The sequence below is a fragment of the Triturus cristatus genome, chromosome 12 (assembly GCF_964204655.1).
Source record: "Triturus cristatus chromosome 12, aTriCri1.1, whole genome shotgun sequence".
NCBI classification, from domain to species: domain Eukaryota; kingdom Metazoa; phylum Chordata; class Amphibia; order Caudata; family Salamandridae; genus Triturus; species Triturus cristatus.
Window position 1 is genome coordinate 610,843,871 of NC_140595.1, and position 13,053 is coordinate 610,856,923.

General features: G+C 43.2%; 1 protein-coding gene across 1 annotated transcript in view; it reads right to left on the bottom strand.

Annotated features, from left to right (window-relative positions):
- TCF25 (TCF25 ribosome quality control complex subunit) overlaps positions 1 to 364 on the bottom strand; it is a 722,186-nt gene extending 721,822 nt beyond the window's left edge. The window contains exon 1 of the mRNA XM_085639175.1: positions 92 to 364. Within this exon, the coding sequence (XP_085495301.1) occupies positions 92 to 340 (249 nt within the window). The 5' untranslated portion in view covers positions 341 to 364. The remainder of the gene's footprint in view (positions 1 to 91) is intronic.
- Positions 365 to 13,053: the final 12,689 nt, after the last annotated feature.

The window sequence follows — 13,053 nt, forward strand, 5'->3', positions numbered from 1 at the left end:
CGTGATCAGCCCCACGTGGACTGGGACAGAGCCCTCTTCCACCCAGTAGCACCATTTCAACCAATGACTGGAATGTGCTGGACATTCTTACCAGCTCGAACAGGTTGGTGACTCCTCTCTCTTGCAGAAGTTTCTTGCCCTTCTTGTGTTTACTCCGGACAGGGACATCCGCTTCTTCCTCCTCATCCTCTTGCTCAGCTTGCCCCGGCGGCAAGTCTCCAGGACCAAGTGGCTCCTGAACCCGCAGTTCCCCCTTCAGCCGCCTCAGGGCCCGGCGAGACATGTCACCCTGTTCCTTCGAACCCGTGCCTGTCAGGAACCGCAACGCACATGCGCACATCCATAGTCAGGCAACGCCAGCAACATAGCATACTTCATGCGCGCGCCGCACTACACGGAAGCGTGAAGAACGGAGCGCATGCGCGCGTACTAGCACGCATTCATTGTCGCTTGGACGTAGCGCACAAAACCGGCAGGGAAAGTTGAGACGTCATTAGTATGTGTGACTGAACAGTTAATGATAACCAAGAGTGTTGTGTTGTGTCGCTACCTGTGACTTGAGGAATTCCAGTTTCTGTGTATTAAACAACAGGAAGTAAGCGTGATATCATTGTATAGGTTTCTAGCGGAAACATTTGTCCCGGTTTGTAACAAGTTGATTTGGTGTGTGGCTACTGGCTACTATAGTTATAAATGATTCAGCTGGGGTCAAGGTGTAGTAGAGGAAAGGGGGTGGAGTTACAAGGGGCAGAGCTTTAAAAGCAGAGCCTGACAGTCAGTTTATGTATTTATTTAAAAAAATGCGTTATAAAGAAATTGGCAACAAAGGCAGTGTGACAGCAAATTTGTACTAGCTTAGAAAGGGTTGCATTTGAAAATACCTTGCAGGAATCAGATACCTGCTGCGGGAATCTTTGTGTGCTCAGTAATTTTGAAGAGATTAGAATTGGTGCCGTTTAAATCCTTCTTTGTGTAATTACTCATACAGGCAGATACATCTTGCATTTTTACATTGCATGCACATCCTCATATAGAATCACTGAACAAAGTGAAAAGCCTACCTCCAGGTCATACATAGTAAGCTTTCATGGAATCGAAAGAGTTGTTACATCCCTCTCAATCAGGTTTCAGGGCGCAATACTCCACTGAGTCAGCTCTCCTCCTGTCAGGGGAAGTTCTCAGAGAGAACGTGGATAAACACCAGATCTCTGACCTCGTATTGCTTGACCTAAGCGCTGCCTTTGACACCCTATCCCACAAGATCCTCACTCATAGACTCCAGGAATGTGGGATAGGTGGTAAAGCGCCTAAATGGCTTACATCCTTGGATCAAGACCTTTCAAGTCACTGTAAAGTCATGGTGGTCAGAAAGCTTTACCTTACCTGTAGGAGTCCCTTAGGGCTCAATTCTGAGCCCTACATTGTTTAATGTCTATATGAGACCTCTTGCAGCTATCATTAATAAATATAACGTTCAGGTGGTGTCGTATGCCGACGACACCCAACTTTTAGTGAACCTCTTGGAACCTAACACCATCTCAGCAGAGCATTTTAAATTTTGCATGGCTGAAGTTGCCACGTGGATGATAAATAGCTGTTTAAAACTGAATGCAAACAAAACTGAACTCCTGTTAGTTGGAAAGACTCCTTCGATTTGGACGTCCGCCTGGTGGCCAGCATCCTTGGGTGAACTGCTGGAACCCAAACAGAAAGTTAAGAACTTAGGAGTCTGGTTCGAATCGAAACTCTCTTACGATGACCAAATTAGGAAGACTGAGGGGAAGTGTTTTGGCAGTCTTAAAACCTTAAGGAAAATGTTAGACCTAATGCCTATCAAATCCCGGAATTATATGCTCTCGTTACCTCCCAACTGGACTATGGAAATATCTTGTATTTCGGAGCCACAAAGGGGAGTATCAAGTCGCTGCAGCGAGTTCAAAATGCTGCAGCGAGACTTGTCTCCCCAAAAGATCCTTATCATCAGGCGCTCTCAATCAGTTACACTCAGTGGTCGAAGTGGGCGGGATTGGCAGGGCACGGCGTGCCCCTACTTCTTCAATTCCAAGGATTCCGTACCCCTACTTTTTTATTTTGAAAATGCGTCCCAGGACGCAAGAAATCACCATCGTCTATAAATAAAGGTCGGCATTCCTGGCGTTCGAGGACGGGCGGCAGAGAAGTAACAGGACTCTGTCTTTTCCTTCTTGCCCAGAGAGGAAAAAGACAGTGTCCACTTCTGCTCTGCCACTTCAGCTGCCCTCCCCCCCTCCTCTTTCCTTCTTCCCTCTCTTTCTGTCTAGCAGTTCTTCTCTTACTGAAAACCGTGACTTCAAGACAGGGTTCTCGCTCTCTTTCCTCTCCTTTCTTTTATTTGCTCCCCTGTGAAATGGATCCAAAAAAGAAATTTTTTTGCTGGAAAACGTCGTATTTTAATTCCAAAGTGCAGCATCTGGAATAAAAGGTTAAAAATATGAAAAATAACGAAATAAAGTAAGACAGAGTGGTAGCAAACTGGCCAGATTCATTTTATTCACACCCAAACACATTAGCGCCACTTTTACAGAGTTTGCCAGTGAAGCGCTATTTTTGTTTTCTTGTCTTTGTTTTCCCTGGGCTTGCAACTAGTGCACCAATCCTGGAGGTACTGCAAAGTGTATTGGAAAACAAAATGTGTACTGCGGCTCTACATCAAGGGATGTGGTCTTTTTACCATACTGCTTACATTTTGTAAGGCTATAAGCAATGGACATTGAAATGGGTCCATTCAGGGCCCTGTAGTCATGTACTTAACTTTTCAGGCAAAAGCACTCACTGATTTCTGAATAGTGAGTGTAAAAGCGTTAAGGTAACCATGTTGTTCCTGCTTACATTTCACATGGTTTGCTAAATTTTGCATTCCCTATGAGTGTTTGCTTTTTCCAGGATGTTGTTACTTTTTTTTGTAGGCCACATATTCCTCTTGTCTAGTGCGCCATTTAAATTGAGCCGCATCCAGATGTTTATAGCTGGCAGCGATTGGGTTGTAGTTGAAGGCAGTGTGAGTTTTTCTCAGTGGGCAGTATAGTGTTCAGTGGGGGAGAGGATGTGGCACTATGGCCAGAGCTGCTGAATTTGGAATTGGGGCACCAGGTTCAGCCTTACTAACCAGTCCCCCAGACCACTCTCCTGAGGGAGCACAATCCCATGCTAGACCTTAGAAGGCTGAGCAAGACCTTAGAAGCCCTGGTGTCTTAGCACCAGCAGGTGGACCCTAGCAGTGGCAAGTGTGGGTTAACCTTCAAGGCCTGTCCACCACAACCCATAGTGAAGTTCACCTTCAGTCTTGCGGGCAGGCCTATGAAGCAGCACACCCTAGAACAACAGTGACTCTGTCACTGAGGTCACAGGACCCTTGAGAAGGGCCAGCTCTAGGGCAGTGCAACCGGTGTGACCGCACCGGGTGCTGACTTTGGGTGGAGGCATTATGTTTGCAAGTATATTGAGGTTTTAAAAGCACTTGCTGCCTCCTTCCTGGCCTCCAGCAATTTTCGACAACAATAAAAATGTCATGATGACACTGGTGTTTAATGTTCTTCCTAGAGGGATCATTTTGTCTAGTGGAAGTTTTGATTCATGGAAAGGTAGCTCAGAGGGTTAATGGGCCTGCTGCAAAGAAAGTGTACCATGCAGATCACAAAGTGCACGTAATGTAAATAGGTCAGTGGGCTACTGCTTTTGTCAGAGAGATCCTTTTGTTATTTGCAGTTTATAAGTTAAAATTCTAACATAGAACAGTGAGCTATTAACTTTCATCCAAGAGCTGCATACAAACTGCAAGGTATAAATTAGAGCGTTACGTTTTTTCCCCCAGTCTTTGATTATCCTAATGTTACAAAAAGTGTTCTTTTGGACAAAAATCAATTCTGATTATTAAAGAGAACCCCCAACCATGGCATTACGTTTTAAATTCTGAGTTTGTGTTTCTCCAGACCAATCACTATTAAACTATACAGCCTACTAGTATTATTGTCATGTGACTCCTACACCTTGTAGTCCTTAGTCTTATGTAACCTTTTCTATACAGTGATTTACACACATATTGATTGTCTCTAGATAATGTGTGTGATGTAAAGTGCTCCGACACCCTACACTGGTATGAGTGGCGCTGTAAATCAAATTAAATGCATCTGAGAAAGAGTGTGGTCATGGAGACTTGAGGGGCGCTGTTACAGGGTGGTAGGGAGGGAATCCATGCAGAGGTGGTCATTGGGGGGCAATAACAAACATTAATGCGTAGGGCACCACCAGTGCTAAGGCCGGCCCTGCCCTTGAGGGCTGTCTTCCTCACCCATAGGTACCCCCATTGGCATTGTTTCAGAAGTAGTAGCTGCAACTTACCAGGGATTGGCAATGCAGAATTGGCACGCACACCAAACTAAGTTCACAAACTTCACAGTCTCTCTGCTTCATTCACAAGCACTTTTAACATGTGCTGCTTGTTGTGAGGCCACTGAAATTAATTATGCCGCAAAGGAGGACAAAATTATGCCGCAGTGTTGACTAAATTATGCATTAAGAAAAGGCTGCAGTCTAATGCAGTATATTTTCTGATATTTTATTATTTTGACATGTGTACACATGCTAACAGTCTTTGGAAAGATTTTGCCTTATTAGTACCAGTGTAACATACAAATGCAACAGTGAGAAAGGTGATAAGTCAACCTTTGCAATAAGCCATCCACTCTGCAGCAAAACAAGTCACATTTTGTTATTAACTTTTGATACGTTTGAGCTATAAACAATTTATTAGTTTAAATGGTCAGATCATGCAGCAGATCTTGCATTAGGAGGCAAATATGGCAACGCCATAATTATATAGAAAACATTTGCAAACTAGGATATTTTGCCATTCATGTTTGAACTGCTGTTGTGGAAAAAGGGAGAAGTGCTGATGACAAACTCCATGGCTCGGCAACAAATGGCTTGTGCTTCCACATTTTATCATATTTGGGAAATTCTTTGATTAGAAGCATATCCCACTTTGTGAATGTGTTTTAATGTCAATAACTCATTATAACCTTAAATATTCATGTGTATCCATTGGTTGATTAAACTGGGCAGTGAAATGCCAAACAAATACTAAAAATTGGGATGTTTGCGCATTCTGGCCACACCTCTGGCTCTGCCCACTGATCCAATCCTTGGGTTATTCCCGCCCTCTGATTCTCCGCCCACAGTTCTCCTACTTTTTCTCCCCCACTTCGACCACTGGTTACACTGGCTTCCAGTGTCCAAAAGAATTAGATTTAAAGCCTTGTGTTTTTGCCGTCACATACTTAACAAGCAAGGCCCTAGTTATCTGCATTCTATGATACAAGCGTACATCCCAGGTCATGATCTTCGATCATGTGAGGTCAAGCTTGCCAGAGTTCCAGAGATCAGGAAAGCCAGAATGGGAGCTTGTGCCTTCTCCTTCCTGGCTGCGAGAATGTGACATTCTCTCCCTTATGCTCTTCGAGTGTCTCCTTCAGAGAAAGATTTCAGAAAAAATTGAAAACGTGTCTCTTCTGCAATCCGTTTTAAACCCTATTAGTTGTGCGTTTCCTGTGTTCTCTTCTCATCTAAATCTAGAACCTAGATTGGAGACACATCGTTGTGGTATAACCAGGTGCTCTACAAATTGCACTATTATTATTATAGTTACTCTAAAGTACTTGTGAAGTGATAAGCTGTGTGCCTTTGTTTCCCTCCTCTGCATTGGTGTCTAGGTGTTAGGGTTCAGATGGCTCCCAGCCAGGATTATACTTGAATAAAAGAAGGACTGATGGTGTAGGAAGTTGGCTCTGTATATACAATACCAAAGTAAGTTATAGTGTGCACAGAGTCCAGTGGAACCCCAAAGGTAGGCAGAGGTAAAAGTAAATAATAACTCACTCTCTATTTGTGGTAGTGTGGGAGAGCAGTAAGGCTTTATCAGAGGGTAGTGTTGAGCATTTATTGTACAAACTCAGGCAAGAAATGATTTCACACACTCTAAGACTGAACTCTGACCAATTTGTTTTGTATAAAAATATTATTGAGTTGTCTTTTATTTCTAGAACCAAGCCAGGCCAGTGCAGGTAAGTGAAATTATACTTTGCAAAAACAATACAGTTGAATGCAGTTGTATGTACTTGTTTTGTATACAGTTAGGTCAATTATTTAGAACAAGTTAAGATTACCTTTCAGTTACTTTGCAAGTACTGTATGATTATTGTTTAAATTACTTTTCTTACTCAGTGTGATATGCCGAGATATCACACTGGGACATTTCCTAGATGAAAGGTAAGTAAAACAGTTTTTCTCAAAACACAGTTTCTTAGGTTCCCATACAAAACACACTCCACACTTAAGTTTTTCAGAGGAAAACAGTCAGTGCAATCCTATGGAGGAAAATAGGGTTATCGTTTTACAGGTAAGTAAACGGTCTTGAGGGGTGAGTTTCTGGGGTTAGAACAAGGGTTCCCCCAGGGTCAAGGATGCACTCTCAAAGGACCCTCCGCAGCACTAGGGCAGCCGGGTGCAAAGTGCTGAGACCCATTCTTATCCAATGGGGGATAGGGGGCTTCCGGTTGGTGGCTGCTCACGAGCAGGCTACAAGGTTAAGGGAGCAAAGCTCCTGGACTTAAGCTCAGGGCAAAGGGGGGGTTCAAGTTTTCACCCAAGGTACACCCACTGCGGCACTAGGGCGGTCGGGAGCAGGATGCTGTTTTGCCATCGGGTGCCCTGTTACTTTCAATGGGGATTCTCCAGTTTGAACCAACACTGCAGGCTCGGGCACGAAAATCTTCTGGAGGCGACCACCGGTTATAAGTAAGTGGGGATGTCGTGGGATGCCTGGACACCATGGGTTGGGCCACCCAAGGCCGTGGGGCGTCAGGTGCAGAGGTGTCTTTTGGCATCGGATTCTTATTATCGGCTGTCGGGCAATGTTGGGAGTCTCAAGGCAGGTCAGGGATCACCAGATCCCATGTCAGGATTGCCGGGGAGACCTCTTCGTGGTGTTGGGTCACTCAAACTCGGGCGTCGGTTGCAGAGTGGTGCAGACTCGTGGATTTGGCCAGAGCCAGAGTCTGTTGGTGAGGAAGTCCGGTGCTCACGGGAGACAGTCTGGTTGGGGAAGGCAGGGCTGGTCCTCTGGGTTCCTGGGGGCTGTTGGCTACAGGACACACAGGGATTCCACTGGAGCAGGTCGACGTTGAGACAGGCCAGTAGGGCTGGGGCCAAGTCAGTTGGTGCCCTCCTCGTTTTCCTTCAGCACAACTCTTTGGTCCTTCTTCTTGTCTGAGGACGCAAGGTTCAGGGTTGCCCTTAAATACTAGATTTAGGGGTGTTTCAGGTAGGTAAAGGTTGGGATCAAGGGGTTCCATCCTTGGGGTGGGTACACCCCCTATTATGCCACCCTCCAGAGGGAGGGGGGCATAAGACTCACTCTGGTTGGCTGGGCTTCCCATCTTCAGGATGGCGGGAACTGTGAGTTTTGCTTCGCCTTCCCCCCCCACCCTCCCCACCTAATTGGTGGGGTTGGCAAAGGTGAGCACACCTCTCTGCCTATCTTGGTTTTCCCGCCGGTTATCCCGTCCAAAGTGGGGGTCAGAACCGGTGGGGTCCAGTTACTGGGAGCAGCAAATGGCTGGGGCAGCTCCCAAAGTCGACAAGCTTTTGAAGCTTCCCCTTTGTGGACCCTGCCCATCCTGGGGCAGGAGGCTTGGCCCCTCTGTCCAGGATGTGCTTTGTTTCACGACCCCAAGAGCATGAGGCTCTTGACCCAGGGGTCCAGAAACATGTCTGGGGGTGGCAGCTGGTGAGCAGCCAGTCAGCCAAGACACTAGAGTCAGGTCGTTTTTCAGGGGGCATCTCTAAGATGCCCTCTGAGTGCATTTTTCATTAAATCCCCCACTGGCATCAGTGTGGGTTTAATGTGCTGATAACGTTGATATCAAACTTCCCAGTTTTCAGTAAAGCTATTATAGAGCTGTGGAGTTCGTAATGACAAACTCCCAGACCATATACTCTTTATGGCTTTGCTGCACTTACAATGTCTAGGAATAGACTTAGACACTGTAGAACTGGACCCTTACCAGTGGCATAGTGCACCCAGCTAGAGGGGTGGGTGACCTATTGTCATATTGAAATATACCAATTTGAGATTAAGAGAGGTACAACATTTGGCACTCTCTAGTTGCGTCAAAAGTTTTTGTATTTCAGGTAATGGGTGGCAGTTGACCAACATTTGTTTGTTAAGTGATCTTAAGTCAGCACACACTTTCATTAGTATGTTTTTTCGTACACTGAAACAAAAGGGAAAACCCAGTGGAAGAGTCAACTGGTACCATAACTCCTTCCTCTTGAAGACTTGTAGGCAACCAAGTTAACTCTTTTCTGGCACATAAAGGAACATTCATGAGTTGGGGCTTAGCTGGTATGGCTTTGGTCTTAAGAATGATTTTTACGTGTAAAACCATGAACTTCACCCAATTTAATTAAAAACACATCTTTGTTTAAATTAATAACTTCATCAATTCCATTACCCACCAGCATGCATATAATAGGAGATTTTGATGATAGATTCAAAACAAGTCCCACATATCTTTGGTGCCTCCAACCAAGGGTATGATGATACATGCACTTTTCCTAAATCGGAATGACAAAAAGAAGAGATTGATGCAATGAAATTTCCCAGAATACTAATCTGATTTTCCTGTATGCATAAGCCCTGATATCATTATCAAACAATTATTTTCTCTTCACTTTCATATTAAAAAATGATTCAGGTATAAAAATGAATGGTAAACCCGAATCAAGCATCAATACTTTAGTTGCTTCTAAGGTAACAACACAGCAAGGTGCTTTGAAAAGCTCAGACTCTAGTACAGAATTTACAATGTTTGTGCTTTGTACAAGAGATTCATTAGTTCCAACTTTCATGTGAGCAGTATAGACTGATTTCCAGATAGGAGCTACATTGTGTTCTTTGCAAGCTATCAAATTAGTATTATTCTTGTCAGGAAATTCTTCTTTGTGTTCCTCACTTTCAGCCTGAATGCTGTTAACATTCCATACAGCTTTGCAGACACTTGAAAAGTGACTATGTTTTACACATTTAAATCAAGTTTTGTAGAGGGCTGGGCATGTAGATTCGTTAGAATGTAATTTCTCAACGCACTTGATTTTTTTTTCTTTTTTGCATTACCAGTTTTGGCTTATGATTTTTGACCTTTTCAGAGCTGTTTACAAGAGAAACGTATTGTTGAGTAAGTTGTTTCTCATTTAGAACTTTAAGTGATCTGCTGGAACATTCATTGTCCTTAACAAATTCAATTACTTCAGGTGAAGACTATTTTTTATATCTTAAAAAATGTTCTGGATTGCTTTCGTTGTAACAATGCAATATAATCTGTTCACAGATGCACCGCTCAATTATTGGACCAACTTCATATACTGCAACCAGAATGCATAGCCTTAATCAATTCATTCATCAGTTGATATCTGGAGTAAAAATTGCTTTTCCCTATCAGCACCTGAGCCTCTTCCATGTTTTAATTTCAGTCTGTTCGAAGCCTCTGTAACAGTGTCTTAATCATCTGGAAATGTGCACTGTGGTGGGATAATAGTGGGCACGTAATTGGACATTTTTTGTGCTTCAGTTTCAATAAGATTCAATAATAGCAATTATTTTTGTAAACAGTACAATTATTTCCATCTATAACTATAATACAGCTATTAAATAATCCAGGCCACTTTGAGCATTTCATTAGAGTGTGGCCAGGTGGAGCAGGATTTCCACATGTTTTCAAGTTGATACAAAAATGTAAATGAAAAACTAATGTACTTTCAAGTTGGTATTCAGAGTCTGTAGAAACAGTACACTGTTGAAGAAATTTGTGGAGGATATAATACTGCTAAAACGCATATTGTCATGCAGAGTAAATAGTAAACACATGTATGATTGCCTGAAGATAATGTGAAAGTGCCAGTGTATAACGTGTGCTAGGGCATTGGGGTATCAGTCTGACAGTGCAGTAAAAGCTGAGGAAAATAAATATATATGGGCACTTTGAGTGAAACCTGGCGCTCTGCTCACGACAAAGTTCAGTGATAGGGCGATTTTTAGTAAAGATAATAATGCCATCGATCTTCAGGCAGCTTTTAGCACCAAACTTTACATGAGTAAAGAACACGCCGCCAGGTATTACAAGGGCAAAAGAAGGTGGCACCCTTTTTATGTCGTGCCAGGTGCCTCCAGGCAGGCTTTTGCACCATACTGTGGCCCCTTCTAATGTTGGTGGCTGCTGACACGTATGTGGCCCTTTGGATAATGCAAGGCCTGAAGCACGGAATATGACACTTTGAATCGGCACCTCCATTTTAGCTTCCACAGACACACCCCTTCACCATACACCGAATTGGACACATTTATGAGCCATAGACTGTGGAGTCGGCACGCCTGCCTCTACTCACACCACAATAGTTGACCAGTATAGCCATATAAAAGAAGCTCATTGCTCGTCAAATTAACTTTTACCATCCTTTCTTGCCTCAAGTCCTTGTAAGTTCCCTTCCTAACTAAACATCACCGGCCTGGTATGTATTTTTATTTTTTGTAGTTTTTTATTTTCATTTGCAGTGAACATAGAGTACATAACATAGGAGACAGTTATACAAAGTGTAGCAACCCCCCTTCCCCTCCCTCCCAAGGCTGAGAATGCAACCAGTACTAAATCTTAAAAGACCTGTGATTGTATATCGTGTAAGAGCACAGGTGTCGTAATCCAAAGTATCACAATACGATATAAAATACCGAAGCATACTGTTGGGCAAAGAGACATAAATAGATCAATATGGTAAAAAAAAGCATGACATAAAGTGACCTGTGCAGCAATACGTCTTTAAGAAGAATAAAAACACCACAGCAGACTAGAAATTAATCAATATTGCTAAAAAGCTTGGGATAAAGTGACCCGTGCTAAACTGAAACCAGAGCAAAGTGAAAATAGCACATTTAGGTGAAAAAATACTTTCCTAATTTAAATAAAAAGTGAACCTTAAACACTATCCTCGCTTGCTTCAGGGATGGACAGGTTAAGCCAGTGAGAGAGAGAGGCTCCCAAATGGCTAATCCTTTTTTTTTTTTGTTCGGTGTCCCTTTTGGGAATATATTGCCTTTTCAAGAGACAAAATGGAAAAGAACCGATCTAACCAGTGCGTAAACAATGGGGGATTAGGGTCCAACCATGCAGACGCAATACACAGCCTATAAGTAGCCATAGCAATGAATATTAAGGCTCCTCCATTCTTTCTATTTATCGAGTCCTGTGTGCCAAGTAATATGGTGGAAGGGGTTAAAAGTACATTTTGAAGTAGTACCTGACCTAGAAAGCATTGAATTTTATTTAATAATAGCCCTAGTTTAGCACATGTAGCGAACATATGGATTGAATCAGCACTGAATTCAGCACAGCGTGGACAGTGTGTACCTTTCCCAGTCCCCCATGTCGCTATCCTGGAGGGAGTAAAATATAAGAAGAAGCAAGTTTTGTTGAACTGCGCCTGAAGGCTGGCAGACAGCAAATCCTTTTGGGCAGATTTGAGCGCCAGACAGAAAACATTATTAGAAATGTTTAGTTTTTGTTGCCACTTAGTTGAAACTATGGTCAGGTCGTCAGGCATTAAATAAGTTATAAATGATAACAATGCGTGGGGGTGTGCTTCCGCGAAGTATCTCAATCAATTCATAGTTAGCAAAACCTGAGGGCCCCCCTGTCTTCCGCAAAAAAAAGTATTTGATAGCAAGATGTTTAAAAGAGTCCCTATTGTCTAAATTGTAAAGGGATTGAAGAACCTCAAAGGACGAGACCTCTTCGGGTGAGCAAAGATCGCCTAATTTCTTTACTCCCTTATCTACCCAGGTTTGAAAGTATGATGGACTAAAGATATCCGGTAGATTGGGATTATTCTTAACAGGAGTGTAAAAGTTCAATCTGCCGATACCTAGATTCTTACGTACAGCTGAGAAAACTTTATAGACACCTCGGAGGGTCTTGAATTTGACCCTTCTATAGTATCCAAATTCCAGCTGTCGCCACAAACAGCCCCAAGCATCGGAACGGAGCAAGAGTTCAAAGGGTGAAGGTAAACCTAGAGCAGAAGTTAAGGGAGAATCTTGCAGCAGTATGGGACATGATTGTAATACGGTAGCCCAGTAATATATTTTGAAGTTGGGTATGGCCCACCCCCCTCTTTCCCCTGGTAGAGACAAAAATGTGTATGCCCTCCTAGCTTGGGAAAATGCCCACAGGAATTGAGAGAATAACCTTTTGAGACTTAAAAGTGTTGATTTATTAAACTCCAAGGGTATGGCCCTAAACAAATACAAAATGTTGCGGGAAAAAATCATTTTTAGCAGGTTACAGCGACCAACAATGGAAAGGTGTAGATTATTAAGACTGCTCAAGGTATTCCTTGTCTCTGAGATCAGGGGATCCGTATTCTGGCCGACTATCAGATCAATATCGGCCGAGATGTCAATGCCTAGATATTTAGCTTTGGCCACTACTCTTCCATTGTTCCAGGTGACATTTTTATTGATTTATAATTTGGGTTTTCCCTTTGTTCAATTTGTATCCGGATATGGAGCCGAATAGGTAGGCTTCAACCTCGATTTCTAAGATGGCTTTCTCGGGATCCGGCGTGACCAGAGCCAAATCATCGGCATAGGCCATGATTTTGGTATCTAGGCCAAATCTACTCACTGCCGGAATAGCTTGATTTCCTTCAAGTTTTTTAATGAGTGGGTCGATGTGTATGTATTTTGGTTGTCTCTTCGCCATCATGGTGCTAGATAGATATGTAAGATGTTTTACTATGGGCTGAGTAGTTGCTAGTGCACCCTTGTTGAGAAACGTTAGCTGACTGTTCATCATTCAAAACTGTGCATTTTTACATCTTTACACCCCAGTGCATGTCTTGGCATGTGTCTGTGTGAATGGGTTGGTGGACGTGGGGAGTAAAATAGTGGCTTAATTACAGTCGTTA